General features: G+C 40.8%; 1 protein-coding gene and 1 long non-coding RNA gene across 2 annotated transcripts in view; one reads left to right on the top strand and one right to left on the bottom strand.

Moving 5' to 3' along the window:
* The window catches only part of nt5c3a (5'-nucleotidase, cytosolic IIIA), an 85753-nt gene that overhangs the window by 42277 nt on the left and 25672 nt on the right, over positions 1–17804 (bottom strand). The window contains exon 2 of the mRNA XM_034174400.1: positions 8007–8105. Within this exon, the coding sequence (XP_034030291.1) occupies positions 8007–8105 (99 nt within the window). The remainder of the gene's footprint in view (positions 1–8006; positions 8106–17804) is intronic.
* LOC117514113 lies at positions 1006–17265 on the top strand. The gene is made up of 3 exons (XR_004561807.1): positions 1006–1078; positions 5608–5610; positions 17212–17265. It is a non-coding gene; the product is annotated as an uncharacterized LOC117514113 (long non-coding RNA).

Raw genomic sequence — 17804 nt, 5'->3', positions numbered from 1 at the left:
AGAGTTCAGTGGTTGTAGCTTAGCATGGCGGACGAAGAGCTAATTCAGTCAGCACCGTCTTTGCTGAAGGCAAATGTTTGGGCGCATTTTGGATTTTATTATTTGCTGCATAAGAAGGAGCTTGACATGACTTATGTAGTGTGCAGAATCTGAAAAATTAAAGTCAAGTACTTCGGAAACACTTCTAATCCACAAGCCCACATGCTACACTATCACCCGGAGCTAAAAGAGGGGAGCAGCGGTCTCTGCCGACTACTGAGCAGTGCTTCGCTAAACTGCCAGCCAACTCTGAACGAGCAAAGCAGATAAGTAAATTTACATCTAGAATCACTTGATTAACCTTGTAAAGCTGCATTTTCTTAAATATTTTTTAAGTAATATAACTATTTCTAAGAGCTCTTTGAATCGAAAATCGATTCTGAATCGAATTGTAACCCCAAGAATCAGAATCAAATTGAATCGCGAGTTGTTGTACGATTCACATTCCTAGAACACAGCACCTGTTGAACATGCTTTTCTATTTGAAAGCCTGAGGAAAATGGGACGTTCAAGACATTGTTCAGAAGAACAGTGTAGTTTGATTAAAAAGTTGATTGGAGAGGGGAAAACTTATACGCAGGTGCAAAAAAGTATTGGTTGTTCATCTACAATGATCTCCAATGCTTTAAAATGGACAAAAAAAAACAGAGACGCGTGGAAGAAAATGGAAAACAACCATCAAAATGGATAGAAGAATAACCAGAATGGTAAAGGCTCACCCATTGATCAGCTCCAGGATGATCAAAGACAGTCTGGAGTTACCTGTAAATGCTGTAACAGTTAGAAGACGCCTGTGTGAAGCTAATTTATTTGCAAGAATCCCCCGCAAAGTCCCTCTGTTAAATAAAAGACGTGCAGAAGAGGTTACAATTTGCCAAAGAACACATCAACTGGCCTAAAGAGAAATGGAGGAATATTTTGTGGACTGATGAGAGTAAAACTGTTCTTTTTGGATCCATGGGCCGCAGACAGTTTGAGAGACGACCCCCAAACTCTGAATTCAAGCCACAGTTCACAGTGAAGACAGTGAAGCATGGTGGTGCAAGCATCATGATATGGGCATGTTTCTCCTACTATGGTGTTGGGCCTATATATCGCATATCAGGTATCATGGATCAGTTTGGATATGTCAAAATACTTGAAGAGGTCATGTTGCCTTATGCTGAAGAGGACATGCCCTTGAAATGGGTGTTTCAACAAGACAATGACCCCAAGCACACTAGCAAATGGGCAAAATCTTGGTTCCAAACCAACAAAATTAATGCCTCACAGATGTGAAGAAATCATGAAAAACTGTGGTTATACAACTAAATACTAGTTTAGTGATTCACAGGATTGCTAAAAAGGCAGTTTGAACATAATAGTTTTGAGTTTGTAGCATCAACAGCAGATGCTACTATTACTGTGAACACCCCCTTTTCTACTTTTTTTTTTTTTTCTAACAGCCCAATTTCATAGCCTTAAGAGTGTCCATATCATGAATGCTTGGTCTTGTTGGATTTGTGAGACTAGTTTCCCATGTAACAATAAGAAATATACTCAAAACCTGGATTAATGTTTTTGGTCACATAGCACTACTATTATTCTGAACACTACTGTATCTATCTGATCATTTTATCACAGCTAATGATATGTATGAATCCAATGATTGGCATGATTCCAGTGAGACTAGATTCTGGAACTCTTCATTCATACAAACACAGTCACTGTTTAATCAAACATTGGTCTGTCTGCAATGACACGATTCACGTGTACAAACACACACCCCAAAATAATTCCCTGAGTTTGATTGTCTCTTCTTTTGACTGCTGGCTCATAATTTTAGTACCAATGTAGAAATGGACCCATGTACAGACATACAACCCACAGAGACAGCACAACTGTCAGGTTGAGTTTGGACTTGTCTGTTATTTTTGGTAATGATCACAAGTAAGATGCCCTCACATGTGCACACATGAATCAGTATTCAGGTTTAGCAAGTTTTCACATACCATACCATATCACATGGCACAAACATTGAACATTGTGAACTCTCTAACTTCACATCACTTAATCCGAACTTGTCCCACAGTAGTGGAAGCAATACAAATGCATGAGAGAGATGTCACAAATGTAGCTTGGAGTACATGAGACGTGGAACTGTGCAACTCCACGTAAGCCTTCATATGCAAAAGCATGAAGCCGCTTCATTATGCTGCAAAGGCAAATGCTTCAGGCCAACTTAAAAAAAAAAAAAAAAAAAAACTCCAAGAAAATTCAATGAAGGTGGTGGCAAATGATTGTAAGATATGTACAATTATGTTGAAAAAGTTTCATAACCATGAGTATTTGCCCACATAATGAATTTGCCAGTCCTAAATTGGTCAAAGTGTATTTTTAAGTCAGAACCATTTTTACAGTGCCATAAGTTCTAAATTAAGAGCTGACCTTTGCAGAGTCAGGTTCCCACCTGCAGACAGTCCTGTCTTCAAACTGAAGGAATCCAGCATCAATAGTTGTAAATGATTCTAAGTTAACACTGGCTCGCTGAAAACTGATTTTTCCATTTTTGCACATAAAAATCACCAATTTGGAGACCAATAACTCAGAAACTAAAGGTGATAGGTCTTTTATGATGACAAAATTTGAAAGACTGGGCCCAAATTATCCAAGAATGCAAATTTCAGCCAAATATCTTTGCTTGCTTCAGAGAGATTGGCATTCAAAAGTGGCTACTCAAGAATATACGCAATTCATGAATGTCAAAAATAGACACAAAAACACTTTTTTAAAGGCCAATAGTTCTGAAACCCTTCAGATTTCTACCTAAAACACTGCGTGTGTTCATTATGCATGTAGAGACACCAACACAATTTTTTTAAGCCAAATTTGAGTTGGTAATCGTGGACGATTTCCCGACTCTGGCTGATTTCATATGGAATAACCCGTATAAATACTAGACAAAGCCTACGTGATGTCACCTGTTGGTTTTCTATAGAGACCCGGAAAAACCGAAACGGTCATAAACATTTAACAATTATGTGATGTGAGGTTAAGTTTTAATTTGAGCATTAAACTTTTCGTCGAGGACACAGCTCTCTGCATCCTGGACCAATTGGTATAGTTTTCATGTTTTTGTTTTTTAAAATCTAATTCTACTCAACAAATCACTCACACCCAGCAGTAGAGTTTCTCTCACCCACCAATGTTCTGGCCATAAAACCCATAAAAATTATTGATACGCCAATGATCACCACAGCTTTTGTGCTCCAAGTTTAACTTCCAGCTACTTTTTTTTTAACACTTTATTTTCCTATTTCACATTTAACTGAACATACATAACATACCAACAACAACAAAAAATACAAATTTAAATATCAACACCCCCCCCCCCACAAGGCTTAGGAAAAAAAAAGGTATGTATTATTCCACATAAATTCTTGGAAATAGAGCAACTGCCTCTAAATGAGCAGAGTACTTATTGTAAGGGGAAAAGTTTGATGTAGTCCACAAAAGAACTCCAGGTCGCAGAAAAGTCCTTGCTTCTTTTGCTTGTCTTGTATCTGAGCTTTTCCATAGGCAGAAAGGAAAGCACCTCCTTCAACCACTGTAGAAACGATGGGAGTTTCTTTGCCTTCCAGTTATAAAGAATCAAGCTGCGAGCAAGTAATGAAGCAAACGCCAAAGCATTTGCCTGTAAATTTGTGACCTTACAATTCGGGGGGGCTATGCAGAAAATGGCTGTGTGGAAATCCGGAACTGTGGTCTTTTTGCACATATGAGAGAATACCTCAAAAAAACTACCCCAATAACTGATTAGGGAGGGGCAAGCCCAAAACATATGTCCCACCGAAGCTGGGCTGTTACCGTATCTCACTCAGGCAGAGTTGGTCGTTTGAGTAGTGTTTGTCCTTTGAGTAGTGGTGATGATGGAGCACCTTAAATTGAATTCATCCATTGCGTACACATAATGAAGAGGTGTGTACTCGAGAAAGGCTGCCCCTCCACTCCTCCTCTGAGAGCAACACCCCCCAACTTCCAGCTACTTTTGACTTATTTAGTCTGTGTGCTTTTGTGATTGTCACATGTCATCATTCAAAGTAAAGATCAGCACGGAGCACTCTTTGGGATCTTAAAGTGCACAAGTGGACTAATTAAGCTACAATACCTAGTTATCTATGATAATGTTCTGGGTGGGATACCACATAATTCGAAGCAAAGACTGTAGCTGAAGCACTTTAGAGTATTCAAAGATTTTAACCAAAGCTAGTCTCCCACGTTGAATTCAAAACAAGAAGCCACAGTTGATCAATTTCAACAGCTTCATCAAACAGTGATTTTTATAGTATTTCCATGGTTCAGCTACATTAGATGTGCTGCTGTATAGCTGAAAACAGTAATAATAACATGCTGTGAAGGGCCGCCCTAATAGCTTAGAGCAGTTCTATTCTCACTCACTCGTCTTCAATCCTTAACTCGAATTAAGGGTCACGGGAGCTGGAGCCTGTCCCAGCTGTCATATGGCGTGAGACGGGGTACACCCTGGACAGTACACCAGTCTGTCACAAGGCGCAGGTGTGTCTAAAAGAGAGACAGAAACTTAGCAACGTTGCTGTATTTGACTACAAGCATACACTCAATTGCCAGTTTATTAGCTACACCAAGTGAAATATAATGCAGCCCTGAAGCAAATCCCACATCCTGGGTATTAAACTGCATCCAGGCGGAGTGGGGAGGTTGTGCGTGGTTTCAGTGTACTCCAACCCTGAAACCTATAAAAAAGTACACAAGTGACTGTTACTACTCACTCTGTGACAACCGAGTGCAGTCTGCCCCAAATAACCAAACGGGCCCTTGGGTTACTAGGATTTTGGAACCTTCATGCTTCCAACAGTGGTTGTTTCACAACAGGTGGATGAGAGCAGCACCAGTTGGGCTGGCGTGTTTTAAGGTGGACCTACACTATAATTGAGTCAGCCGACAGCTCGCTGCAAGCACCACAACCAGGACTAGCACGTCTCCATCCCCAATGGTGCAGCTAAAAAAGGCAGGTACCCAAAGTGCATGGGTCTCAGGCAGCCTGAGATCCACTGTAAACAATGCAACAATGCAAAGGCCATCTGTGGCAGGACCAAAGAACTTCAACTTTTATATCCTCCAAAAGGTCCTGTGGCGATGATACTCTGGATGATGGGGACAGGCTTGGTCAGCTGGAAGTCTCTAGTCTGGAGCCCCACACTGGCAATGCATGCATGAAAGTCATTCTGCCCATGAAGCAGTGGCAACGTGGTAGTTCAGCAGCTACAGGCATGACTGGGCTGGCCTATTTACGAGTACCGCAGCCCACTCCAATGGAGAGACACCTACAAAAGGTGGGGAGGGAAGTCTCTCCAAAGTTGGTGCCAACTACACCTTCTTCTGGAAAGGGAAAGATGCTGGCGAGAGGTGGATCCACAGTGTTGGCTTTGCAATCAAGACATCGATCATGAATTGTTACAACCCGGAAACTAATGTGGCATTTCCCTCCTTAGCATTGCCAGAAAGATCTTTGCACAGGTTCTTCTGGACAGGATCCTGACTGTTGCTGAGGAAGTCCTTCTAGAGTCACAGTGCGGCTTCCATCCATCTTGTGGCACTGTTGACATGATCTTCTGCGCCCGCCTGCTTCAGGAGAAGTCCGTGAGTAACAATCACCACTTCTTTTGATCTTCTGGGACCCAGAGAAGGCCTTCCATAGCGTCCCTAGACCAGCCATGTGGACCATGTTGACCCGCAAAATGTGAGTCTGCTGCAAATCGTGAATTATCCACAAACCATTAATGAACATTTATGCAAACTGTGACCATCACCATATATATATATATATATATATATATACACACACACACTCAACAAAAATATAAACGCAACACTTTTGGTTTTGCTCCCATTTTGTATGAGATGAACTCAAAGATCTAAAACTTTTTCCACATACACAATATCACCATTTCCCTCAAATATTGTCACAAACCAGTCTAAATCTGTGATAGTAAGCACTTCTCCTTTGTTGAGATAATCCATCCCACCTCACAGGTGTGCCATATCAAGATGCTGATTAGACACCATGATTAGTGCACAGGTGTGCCTTAGACTGCCCACAATAAAAGGCCACTCTGAAAGGTGCAGTTTTGTTTTATTGGGGGGGATACCAGTCAGTATCTGGTGTGACCACCATTTGCCTCATGCAGTGCAACACATCTCCTTCGCATAAAGTTGATCAGGTTGTCAATTGTGGCCTGTGGAATGTTGGTCCACTCCTCTTCAATGGCTGTGCGAAGTTGCTGGATATTGGCAGGAACTGGTACACGCTGTCGTATACGCCAGTCCAGAGCATCCCAAACGTGCTCAATGGGTGACATGTCCGGTGAGTATGCCGGCCATGCAAGAACTGGGACATTTTCAGCTTCCAAGAACTGTGTACAGATCCTTGCAACATGGGGCCATGCATTATCCTGCTGCAACATGATGGTGAGTTCTTGGTGTATTGCACAACAATGGGCCTCAGAATTACAACTTGGCTTTTTTTTTTTTTTTTTTTTTTGAAAATGGCTTTATTTATTTATTTTTTTTACAAGTAAAAAATGGCATTTTTTACAAAAGCACATTTATCTGTAAACACCAGCACATTAACGTGTTGGTTTACATAGAATGAATCATCCAATCAGTGTGAGCAGAGGCACATTTTACCCAGAATGCCATCTCTCTGTGTTTGTTACAAAACTTCAGATTTAGTGCATTATTCAACATTAAAAGATATATGTTATATCTTAACTTTGCACAAATGATAGAATTGACATTAATGGAGTTATTCTATCAGTATTCATTTTATTTATACACCAAACCATAACTCAGCACTGCTTTATTTTCCAAGACTTCAGCCTGGCGGCAGTGCTGTGACTGAGTAGAGAGTTGAGCTTTGTGGCTCTTCTCAGTTGCTTCTATGTTGGAAGCCATGTAGTAAACAGAAGCTTCCATCAGGGGGCAGGACACTCAAAGACAGAAGTGCTGACTCAATGTTTGGGTCTGTTGTTGCTTTTGATGCTTCCAAAAGCAATCGTGGTGTTAAAACTCAAAATCAGCTTGTTGGTAGCTGTAAGTGTACCAGAGACAATACTGGAATTTATCGGTTATCTGTAACTTCCAATACATTTTATGGATGGTTTCTCGTTTTATCTTTATCAAAGATAACTTTTCAGTTATCTGATTATCTGTTATCGAAGCTAATTTTTTGGTTATATGTGCCCACCACTGATTTTGTGTGTGTGCATGTTTGTTTAAAAAGGTCAGATAAATTAAGAACACATCATTTAAATCCCAAGGCTTTGTTTTATTATTGCAGAAACCCTAAATAAATAATATAAATTGAAAATCACTGATTTTTTATTTTTAATGACCTCTCATGGCCCACCTGCAGTACCTTCATAGCCCACCAGGGGCTGCAGCCTACACTTTGGGAACCACAGGTCTAAAACGCAATCAACGAATATGAAGTGAATAGTTTAATAACACTAACATATATGAAATGCCTAATCTTTGCAACAAAGCAGAAGAGGTTATAGTTTAAAATGGTTAATTTAAAATGGATATGAATTTGCAAAGCGGAGATGCCATTAATTTGCTTTTTCTTTTCCACAGCATAAGTTTTTGGGAGCGGCTAAGCAGAGGACAGCACTGTGGACTGCTTTTGGTGTTGAATCTGTATTTTCCAGATATGTATTAAAACTGGGATAAATTTATGAGGTGTAAGCATTCACCACACACAATTACTATACAGCATACTTTTGTCATATTTCTTGACAAAAGCTGTATAAATGTTTATTGATTATGATCTACTGGTTTTGCTGCAGTAATGGAAACTCCCTCCACTGCGTTTCTTCAAACAGTATCTTCACTACCACAAAGAGGCGCTGTGTAATCTCTACATCATGACTTGGGACAAGATGATGTACCTGTAATTTGGAAGCTCCTCCTTTAATTAGACCACAGATAATCTGTTCGACCCTTTCAGGGTCCCTCATGTGGACTGTTGTCTTCTCAAACTGAGGCATCTGGAGATACACAGAAAAACAGATTGTACTTAACTGTAGTGGAGTTAGAAGGACACACACACACACCCCACACACGAGTCAGGTTCATAAGTAGTTCGACTGTTAAACAATTTTTGTAATTTTGCCTCTGTACACGTTTCTGAAATGAAACAATCAATATGCACCTGTAGTGTCGACAATTAGTTCTTTACAAGGGTTTAATAAAAATACTACATTAGTCATTTAAGAATTGTGGCCATTTGTATACGTAGTACCTCCATTTTCATATACATAACTGGAAAAAGTAAAGTTTATTTTTTGTTTGTTTTTTAGCAGGCGTTACACTGACAAGACTCGTGGATAGAAGGACATGATACCTTTTTAGCCCCCAAACGTCTTTTTGCAGTGAATAAAAATTAACCAATGGATTAATCATTCAATCATGTTAATTTGTGAACGGTGTGGTCCACCAGATGCCACCAAAGCACACACACCAATAATGCGCTTTCAGTCAAGTTTGGCCATGGCCTTTACAAACGGTGTACAGGACTCGGCATTAGTTACATGATCCTGTAATCACTTGCAGCTAGGGGAAGAATCAGAACTACAAAACAGAACATGTTTGTTATTCTTGCAAAACACAAAACATAGGTGCTGTGAAAGACACCTTTTTCTTTTGAAAGCTTCTACTTTTGAAATCTGCTGGAGATTTAAGTTAGTGTGTGTCTGTGTGTGTTGTGAAGTGAGAATGACACGGGTGGGGTTCATGTGTGTGCAGAAGGCTAAATGTCACCTTGAACATCAACTTTTGTCACCATGAACGAGTTACACTTGATATCAAATTAACATTTCACATTTTCCCCTCCAACTCCCTGCAGCTTACTAGAACATAATGTTCCCCGCTCTACACATGCACATTCCTGCAGGGGGTTTTAAAGTCATGAGAAAACTGATATTTGGAATCCATTGGTTTTGCATAACAGGGTAAAATTCTGCAGCAATAAAACACTGAAGTTGACTGTAAACAACGCAAAATTTTCAGATGGTTTATTGTGCTCTTTTAAGAAAAATTTCTTTTTCTCCTACTACAACCTGGCACACAACCACAAACATTAACCTTCTTGGCAAAGCTACAAAATCTGACACACGTACCGACATATGCACTATATATAAAATCAGCATCAAGCCTTTCAACACGCCATAATTCATGACGACCCTCAGAGAAACACAATTCTAAAAACAGAAGTTAGTGCCTGTATTAGTTCAGCGACAGTCTGGCATCGGCCTCATACAAACACAGTGAGCAACGCAAACAACCACAGATTTCAGGTCTGCAGAGTCCACAAAAACAAAAGGACAGCAGCCACCTTTGTGCATCTGCAGCAAAGAATGTTTTAAAAAGAGGCTATGACTTAGTTACTATACTACAGCCTATTCAAATAATATTCTGCCCTTACATGATTCTGAAAACCTGCATGCTTTAAAAAAATAAATCACATTTTGCGTGTTTAGCTGTCTAATTCCCTCCATACTCCCTCGAGCAAAACTTCCAAACTACTAACAACAATCAGTTGTGTAAAGGCACAAATGTTAACACCACCAGACACAACGTTACTCACATTTTTCACAAATAAACAGATATAATGCTTTTAGCAAGACTAGGATACAAGTCATTCAACGTACTACCCACAGACTTGAGAATGTTTCAAATCCTGAATGGGCAAGAGGACAAGAAGATACCAGTACAGGTTAAAGGTCACCAAGTCTGCTGATGACAGAAAATGGGGCAGGATTCTGTCACCTTTTGAGTTGTGACATGGAGCAGAAAATATTTGGGTTGCTCCCCCCCTTTGTCAGCAGATGCAGTTATACACTCACACTTACCTCTGCTCTGTTGTCTCAGCTAAAACAAGGAGTGAAGAAAAGCTTGTTTGGTTGATGAAGCCTTTTATAGCTACAGTGCCACCCAGGGTAGGCGGGGGCGCTGCTCAAAATAGATTAGAAAACATAACCCCTCCCCCAAACACACACACACACACACACACACACACACACACACACACACACACACACACACACACACACACACACACCCACACACACACACACACACACACACACACACACAGAGAGGATAGAGAGAGGGAGCTCAAAACAGATCAGTATAAATATAGAGCTGGCTGAAAATTCACTGTCTCCAGTAACTGACCTCTGTATGTGGGAGATTTTTATCATCTGAGAACAAAGGATTATAAAGCTGGAACAATTCAAACTGATTTTTTTTTAATTCCCATCGATACGTGGCATGTGACACTATTCAAAGCAACTTTTGTTTCGGGTCCACTTCCATCGGGCTCTACGGCCATTATTGGAGCTCATCACTTGAACCAAGAAGTTCTATACTCCATAAATATGACACGGATGATCACAAAGAAATACTTCTGTTTTCTGCATTCACATGTTGGCGATATGTGGTAGACAGTAAACCAAATGTTCCATTGTTTCAATGAAAAGACAAGAGAAAATTTCACCACCAGTGACAGCGCCAGCTGCACACCAGACGGTACGTGCCATTGAAAGTAGGAGAGAGGCTAGTGAGCAGCACACATGGCATATCAGTCCAACAGCAAAGATCTGACTGATGAATTGATTTTGATTTGTACCAGCGATGAGCAAAATACAGAACTGAAGTGGAAAATGAGTCGACTTTTGAAGTGAGATTGTAGCATTACAACCTCGAAATTTCTGAATTTTGCACAGCCCTGATGTGTACCATGTCACAGCTAGAACAGACTTTGTCATCATCTAATACAGCCAGGATATTAGTGGCTGCATGCCAGATGCGAGAATGTTGCTTGGAAAATACTGTAGGTTCCAAATATATGACATATCTGCAAAAAAAGGTTATTTGTAGGTCTGAGACATTTATATCTCTATGAGTGCCCCCCCCACCCCCCACCTCCGACACCTTCATTCGAGAAATTGGGATCTCAGAAACGTTTAATTAAGGAATGGTAACAACACATTATATTGCACATTGGTATCTAATAAAGCTTTTTTGCATGGAGCATTCAGGCTGTGCAGATTTTTCTGGTTTTTACAATAGAGAGATGGACATACTGATATAATTACAGCTGAATGAGAACTTTAATTGGGTGACCATTTGTATGTAGCATCAAGATTAGCGCAAAAATTTAACTTTTTTGCAGCTCTCTGTTTTGGAACGATTGTAGTCACAATGTCAAGATAAAAGTCCTTGCAGGTGAAAGTACAGCTGACTCGTAACGGACAGCTGCGGCAACCTTCAACATCACATTGTGATGTTGAAGTTTGCATTAAGCAAAGTCATGAATTTCTTTAAAAAGGAGAAACTCAACACAGCAAGGCCTGGTATATCTCCAGGTGTCAAAGGGAGACCTTCTGAGCCAATACAGGATGGCTTGGTGTCATAAACCCCCACCCTTTCCAGGATTTAAAACTCCCGAAAGGTGCATTTGTAACAGAGCTGCGAATTACCTTATCAAGATCCCAAACCAGATGTGCCAAAAAAAAAAAAAGACCACAGAAAGACCTACCTTCTTCCCAAAAGTCCTAAAAATATGTCTTTCAACTAGACTAAAAAAAAAAAACAGCTCACGAAGAACTGCCATCAACTTGTTGATCACAGTCCAGTTTCTCTGAGTAAAACTGACCTAGTATTGAACTCGTTCACATTTGTAAGGAAATCCAAAATCCAGTCCATGAACAAGAGTGACCCCTGTTGGACGATTGGGGAAGGGCAGGGGAACCAACTCGTGCAGATTTAAAGTGTAACCACGTTTTAGAAAAAAAACTGCATTGTATTGTTGTAACAGAAAAAAAGAAAAGAAAGAAAACATGTGACCATTTAACCTCATGCATGAAAGTAATATACTTGGTATGTTATACTCTGTTCACTGAGGAAAGTTTACCTAATGTGCTTTCTTTCATATATAATTGTGTTGTGTGTGCATTTCCAAGGAAAACCATTTAAAAGAGTTTATCCTACAGGACTTGTTTGGTTTCAAAGCGGAAATTTAATAGGCAGATGCTGATTTATTATATAAAACCAGACAAAGAAAACTCAGAAAAACTACAGTACCCAGAATTCGCGGGGGTGGAAGCTTTTAACACTGAAAAAGCCTGCGCCCCGGGAACTTGCTCTCGTTAGCCTTTCATTCTTTGCTCATACTCCTTTCTTTTTTCCTGAGTCTTAAGACGCTGCATACCCGTCAAGATTTACGACTCTTTGTTTGAAAACCACGTGCTGCTTAAAAGTTATTTCTTGTTTGTGCGCGCCAACAAATTACTTTTCCTTTTTTTTGACAGATAACTGTTTGCTCAACTTTTGTAAAGTTAAACGCGCAGTCCGCATTAATTACTTCCTTTTTTGATTTTTCAAATTAAACCTTTTATTCTTCAACTCCAATTCCCCTCGTGAACATTTTTCTCATAAGTCAGCTATTTTTGTATTGAGTTTGATTTGACCCAGCTTTCAAAAGACGATGACGAAAGACGAACTGTTGAGTTTTTTTTAATCAAGAATAAAGACACACAAGCCCTTAATCTGATGGCCCAGACTACGGAGCGCTGCAGAGGTAAAAACATCCAGGTCAGCTAAGCCGCACAGAGAGTGGAACTGCTGTCGCAAGTCACAGCAATTACACGGAAAGCGTCCCCGGTAACCAACGAAACTGGGCGGGATGACCATCAGAGTTCCTGTGCCAAGGTACCGGAGACAGCTTGTGCAGACGGATGGGTCCTCGACTGAAAAACCAGACTGCTTCCCAGCATCGGACCTCACGAGACCAGCAGCACTGCCTCCCAAGTAAGACCAGAGCCTGTTAGATAAACAGAGTGGCTTTATTAACTATCAAACAAAATCAATCTTCCTCTCACATTAATAAATACCAAAGTAAATTCCTTCTGATAAGCACGAATTTAACTCCTAAAAGCTCCCCGCTAGGAAACCAAATTATCTGAATGCCATATAATCATTGCTCATTGAATTTCGTCATCATTAAATTGCTTACTGTGATGTTGTGTGTTGGGGGGTGTGGCTGGACATTTTGGTGTTCTTTTCTTTTCTTTGTTCTCCAGGTGTATGAAAACTGATTTGTCTGTGGAGAAGGTGCTGGCTGAAGAGTCCTTCACCCGCATCAACATCATGTACAGCACCTGTGGACGGTGCTCACACCCTCATCAACATCATGTGCAGCACCTGTGGATGGTGCTCACATGCAACCTTAAAGACTTTCAGGCTGAAGCAGATAATTAGATGGCGTTCTGCATTTAAGCCATGTGTGATTCAAGCAGAATTGCCGGGAACTCGACCTTGTGGATGTTCGTTTGTGAGACGCTGAGGACCGCGCCTGGGTTTGACACATCATGCCTGTGAAGCAGGAAGGGTGAGGGACACATGCTGTCAGCACACATCAGAGGTGATTAATTGTTTGACTACTTGTTGATAGTACTTGGTATTTTGTTACGCAGTAGATTTGAATTGTGATGAGAATTGTGCAGCTCGCGCTTCTCACGTGCTGTGGCGTGCGGACAAGTGATCCTCCACCTGTTGTGAGAAGCTGCTCATTTGCATAAAGCTTAAAATACAGAGCTGAATGTGGTTGCTGATGGTGTGTGTCTTTTGAAGGATATTGGGTTGTAACTGCTGACTTACCTCACCTCTTCTATCCTTCGCAGAGAGTCGGTTTGTCGTGTCCACCTGGGGGGTGTTTGGCGGTAACAGTGAGTCCAGAAGCGCCGGGCTTCGATCCTTTGGGGCGCTGACAGCGTGCCAGCCTTCACTCCACCAGAATGACGCTGTTTGTTTCTACACTTTGTTTAGCACCAGAGGGTGACCAATAAATTGTTTCTGTTATTGAACCGCTTTCCTGGTTATTTTAGCGCTGGGTTCCGTCAGAGCGCAGGTCCGCTCCTCAACCCGCGTCGACACATAACACTGTTGATATGTAATGTTTATTAACTCCAGCCAGAGTTAAATATCTTACACGTGTGAAGTTTCTGTGATTTTTGTATGGGTTTTACAGAGGGTGTCGGATCTGACCTGCAGAATGACGACTGCAGATTGAGACTGAGTAATTAAATTGAGACTATTATTCATGAATGCTAAAATTAAAGTACCTATGCTTAAAATAGTTGGTGCTCTTCTTCGAGGTAAAATTATCCACAAGGGATCATTTCAAATATCCTAAACACATATTATAGTTCTTCCTGGCTCTGCGACACTCAGTTATTTCATGTCATGCTCACAATGCAGACTTTAGACATCTAGTAAAACTGTTGAGTAGTTGCAATCAGAGAATTGCTGTTTCAGTGTTGTACACTACAGACAGTTTTTTTATCCATTTTTTTTTTATTAAAATTCAAAAATACATCTGACTGTGATGTCCACACCAGTACAACTCACAGGCTTGGTGTTCATCATGGTAAAGCTATCTGCAGAACTGCATGAGCTCATAATGTACTGCACTTTGGCAGATATTCACAGAGAAGAGGTATAAGTCCAATTTTAGACCCTTCAAAAGAGAGCTCAACTAATAACCCCCCTTCAACCACACACACACACACCACACACACACACGCACGATGTTTGCCTGAAATCTGTAAGTATTGAAGACTCAGTGTGAGTCTCATAGTTACATTTACATGACCCTAATAATCAGACTGAGAATCTGAACAGAAAGTCTGAATCTGATGAGAGCTTTGTGTCATTACATGGAGGGGGGGAAGACAGCAGTTTAAAATGTGCCATAAATGGGATTTAATTAACAGCAGCCAAACAAATATTTTCTATGTAAAGATGTGTAGTGGCGTAGTGACACGCTGTGCAGAGAATTAAGCAACACTTGATCTGTAAGTGCTGTAGTCTGAGCTTTTGTGTTCTTCGTTTATAGAGTAGGACCGCTGTGTGTGCAAGTTATGGTACAAGTCCTGGTCTGGGGAAGTGCTGCCTCTTCTCATGTTTATAACAAGACAGCAGTCAGTGACTGCCCCATAACTCTGTGGATTCAAAATAGCAGACAGTAATGACTGTCTGGAATTGCAAACAAGAAACTATGTTCAGAAGGTAAAAAAAAACAAAATCTCTGAACAAGAATATGACTGGACTAAAATCACCAAAGACCTTCATTTCCCCCGATGGAGAACCCTTTGAGCAGCAAAAGGGCATCCACTGGCCTTTCTTCTCTTTGGTGTGGAGTTGGGAGCTTGGACAGAGGAGTTATCAATGAGAAGTTGGTGCTAACGTGACATGTAGTGGCAAAAAAAAAAAAATCACTTATAACATCTTATCTATTAAATGGTACAAAATATGCACCTATTAGCCACATACGAGGGCTGTCCATAAAGTATAGGTCCTTTTATTTTTTTCAAAAACTATATGGATTTCATTCATATGTTTTTACGTCAGACATGCTTGAACCCTCGTGCGCATAGCGTGAGTTTTTCCACGCCTGTCGGTGACGTCATTCGCCTGTGAGCACTCCTTGTGGGAGGAGTCGTCCAGCCCCGCGTCGGAATTCCTTGGCTGAGAAGTTGCTGAGAGACTGGGCACTTTGTTTGATCAAAATTTTTGCTAAACCTGTGAGACACATCGAAGTGGACACGGTTCGAAAAATTAAGCTGGTTTTCAGTGAAAATTTTAAACGGCTGGATGAAGATTTTGAGGTGATACTGTCGCTTTAAAGGACTTCCCACGGAGCGAGAACGTCGTGCAGCCGCTCTCAGTGCGCCGTCGTCAGCCTATTAAAAGCTGAAAACCTCCCACATTTCAGGCTCTATTATCCAGGACGTCGTGAGAGAACAGAGAAGTTTCAGAAGAAGTCGGTTTCAGCGATTTATCCGGATATTCCACTGTTAAAGGAGATTTTTTAATGAAAGACGTGGGACGGTCCGCGCGTCGGGACGCAGGGCCGACGCGGTGCGGCGGCACAGGAAAAACACCTCTGTTGGAAGCCGTAAGGACAAGTTGGAACATGTCCAGCTGTTAAACAATTTCTCATATACTCACTCCACTGAAAGCCATCAAAAGCTGCCTGGATTTTACAAATGGTTATCAACACGGAGGTGTTTTCTCCTGTGCGCTGCACCGTGTCGGCTGCGTCCCGACGCGAGGACCCGTCCGCACGTCTTTCATTAAAAAAATCTCCTTTAACAGTGGAAGATCCGGATAAAATGCTGAAACCGACTTCTCTGAAACTTCTCTGTTCTCTCACGACGTCCTGGATCAATAGAGCCTGAAATGTGGAGGTTTTCAGCTTTTAACAGGCTGATGACGGCGCCTGAGAGGCGCTGCACAACGTCTGCACCATGGGAAGTCCCTTAAAGCGACAGTATCACCTCAAAATCTCTCATCAGCCGTTAAAATTTTCACTGAAAACCAGCTTAATTTTTGAACCGTGTCCACTTTCGATGTGTCTCACAGGTTTAGAAACAATTTTGATCAAACAAAGCGCCAGTCTCTCAGCAACTTCTCAGACAAAGGAATTCCGATGAGGGGCTGGACGACTCCTCCCACAAGGAGTGCTCACAGGCGAATGACGTCACCGACAGGCGTGGAAAAACTCACGCATGCGCACGAGGGTTCAAGCATGTCTGACGTAAAAACATATGAATGAAATCCATATAGTTTTTTGAAAAAAATAAAAAGGACCTATACTTTATGGACCAGACCTCGTACATTTTGTTCAAACTAATAGTGTTTAAAAAAGGTGAGTAAAGCTCAAAATTCTGACAACTTGCATTTCCATACACACAAAATGCATGGGGGGAGACACTGCACATTCTATTCTCATCAAAACATGAAGAAAATTTACCTGTAAGTACTGTAACAATTAGAAGATGCCTCTGTAAGACAAAGCTATGGGCAAGAAGCTCTCGCAAAGTCCCACTGTTGAAAAAAAAAAAAAAAAAAACGTGCTGAAGAGTTACAATTTGCCAAACAACAGATTGACTGGTTTAAAGAGAAATGTGGACTGATGAAATTAAGATTGTTCTTTGTGTGTCTAGGGGCTGCAGACAGTTTGCCAATGACCCCCATAAACTGAACTGAATCCACAGCACACTGTGAAGACACTGAGCCATGGTGGAGCAAGCACCATGATATGGAGATGTGTCTCATACTATGGTGTCAGGTCTATTCATCGCATACCAGGAATCACTGATTAGTTGAATACATCGTAATGCTTCAAGAGGTCATGTAGCCTTATGCAGAGGAGGAAATGCCCTTTAAATGGGTCTTTCAACAAGATTTCATTTCATTTCATTTCATTAATTCATTTCGAGCAGTGTAACAAAATACATGAACCTAGTACATATTAAACAATCAGATACATTTCATTTTTGTTCGAAAAGGAGTGGGAAGAAGAAAACGTAGTGATCCCACCCCTATCTTACATTAACACTTACTAAAACTATATTTGACTTCCAATTTCCATATCAGTTGAGAAAACCCAAAAAAAAAAAACCCACACACACAAAAAACAAAATAAATAACACACCAAAATAAGAAACAAGTCATTCACATCGAAAATACTGATAACTAAATGAAGAGTAGATTAGTAAATACAATAATGTACATATAAGAAACGACAAGCTACATACCAACAATGGTAAGAACAATGTTACCAACAATGGTAATACAACAGAAAGAACTCACATACCAACGATGGTAAGGAAACTTCA

Source organism: Thalassophryne amazonica, chromosome 7, assembly GCF_902500255.1.
Source record: "Thalassophryne amazonica chromosome 7, fThaAma1.1, whole genome shotgun sequence".
Lineage (NCBI taxonomy): Eukaryota > Metazoa > Chordata > Actinopteri > Batrachoidiformes > Batrachoididae > Thalassophryne > Thalassophryne amazonica.
This window is presented reverse-complemented; position numbering and strand designations above follow the sequence as displayed.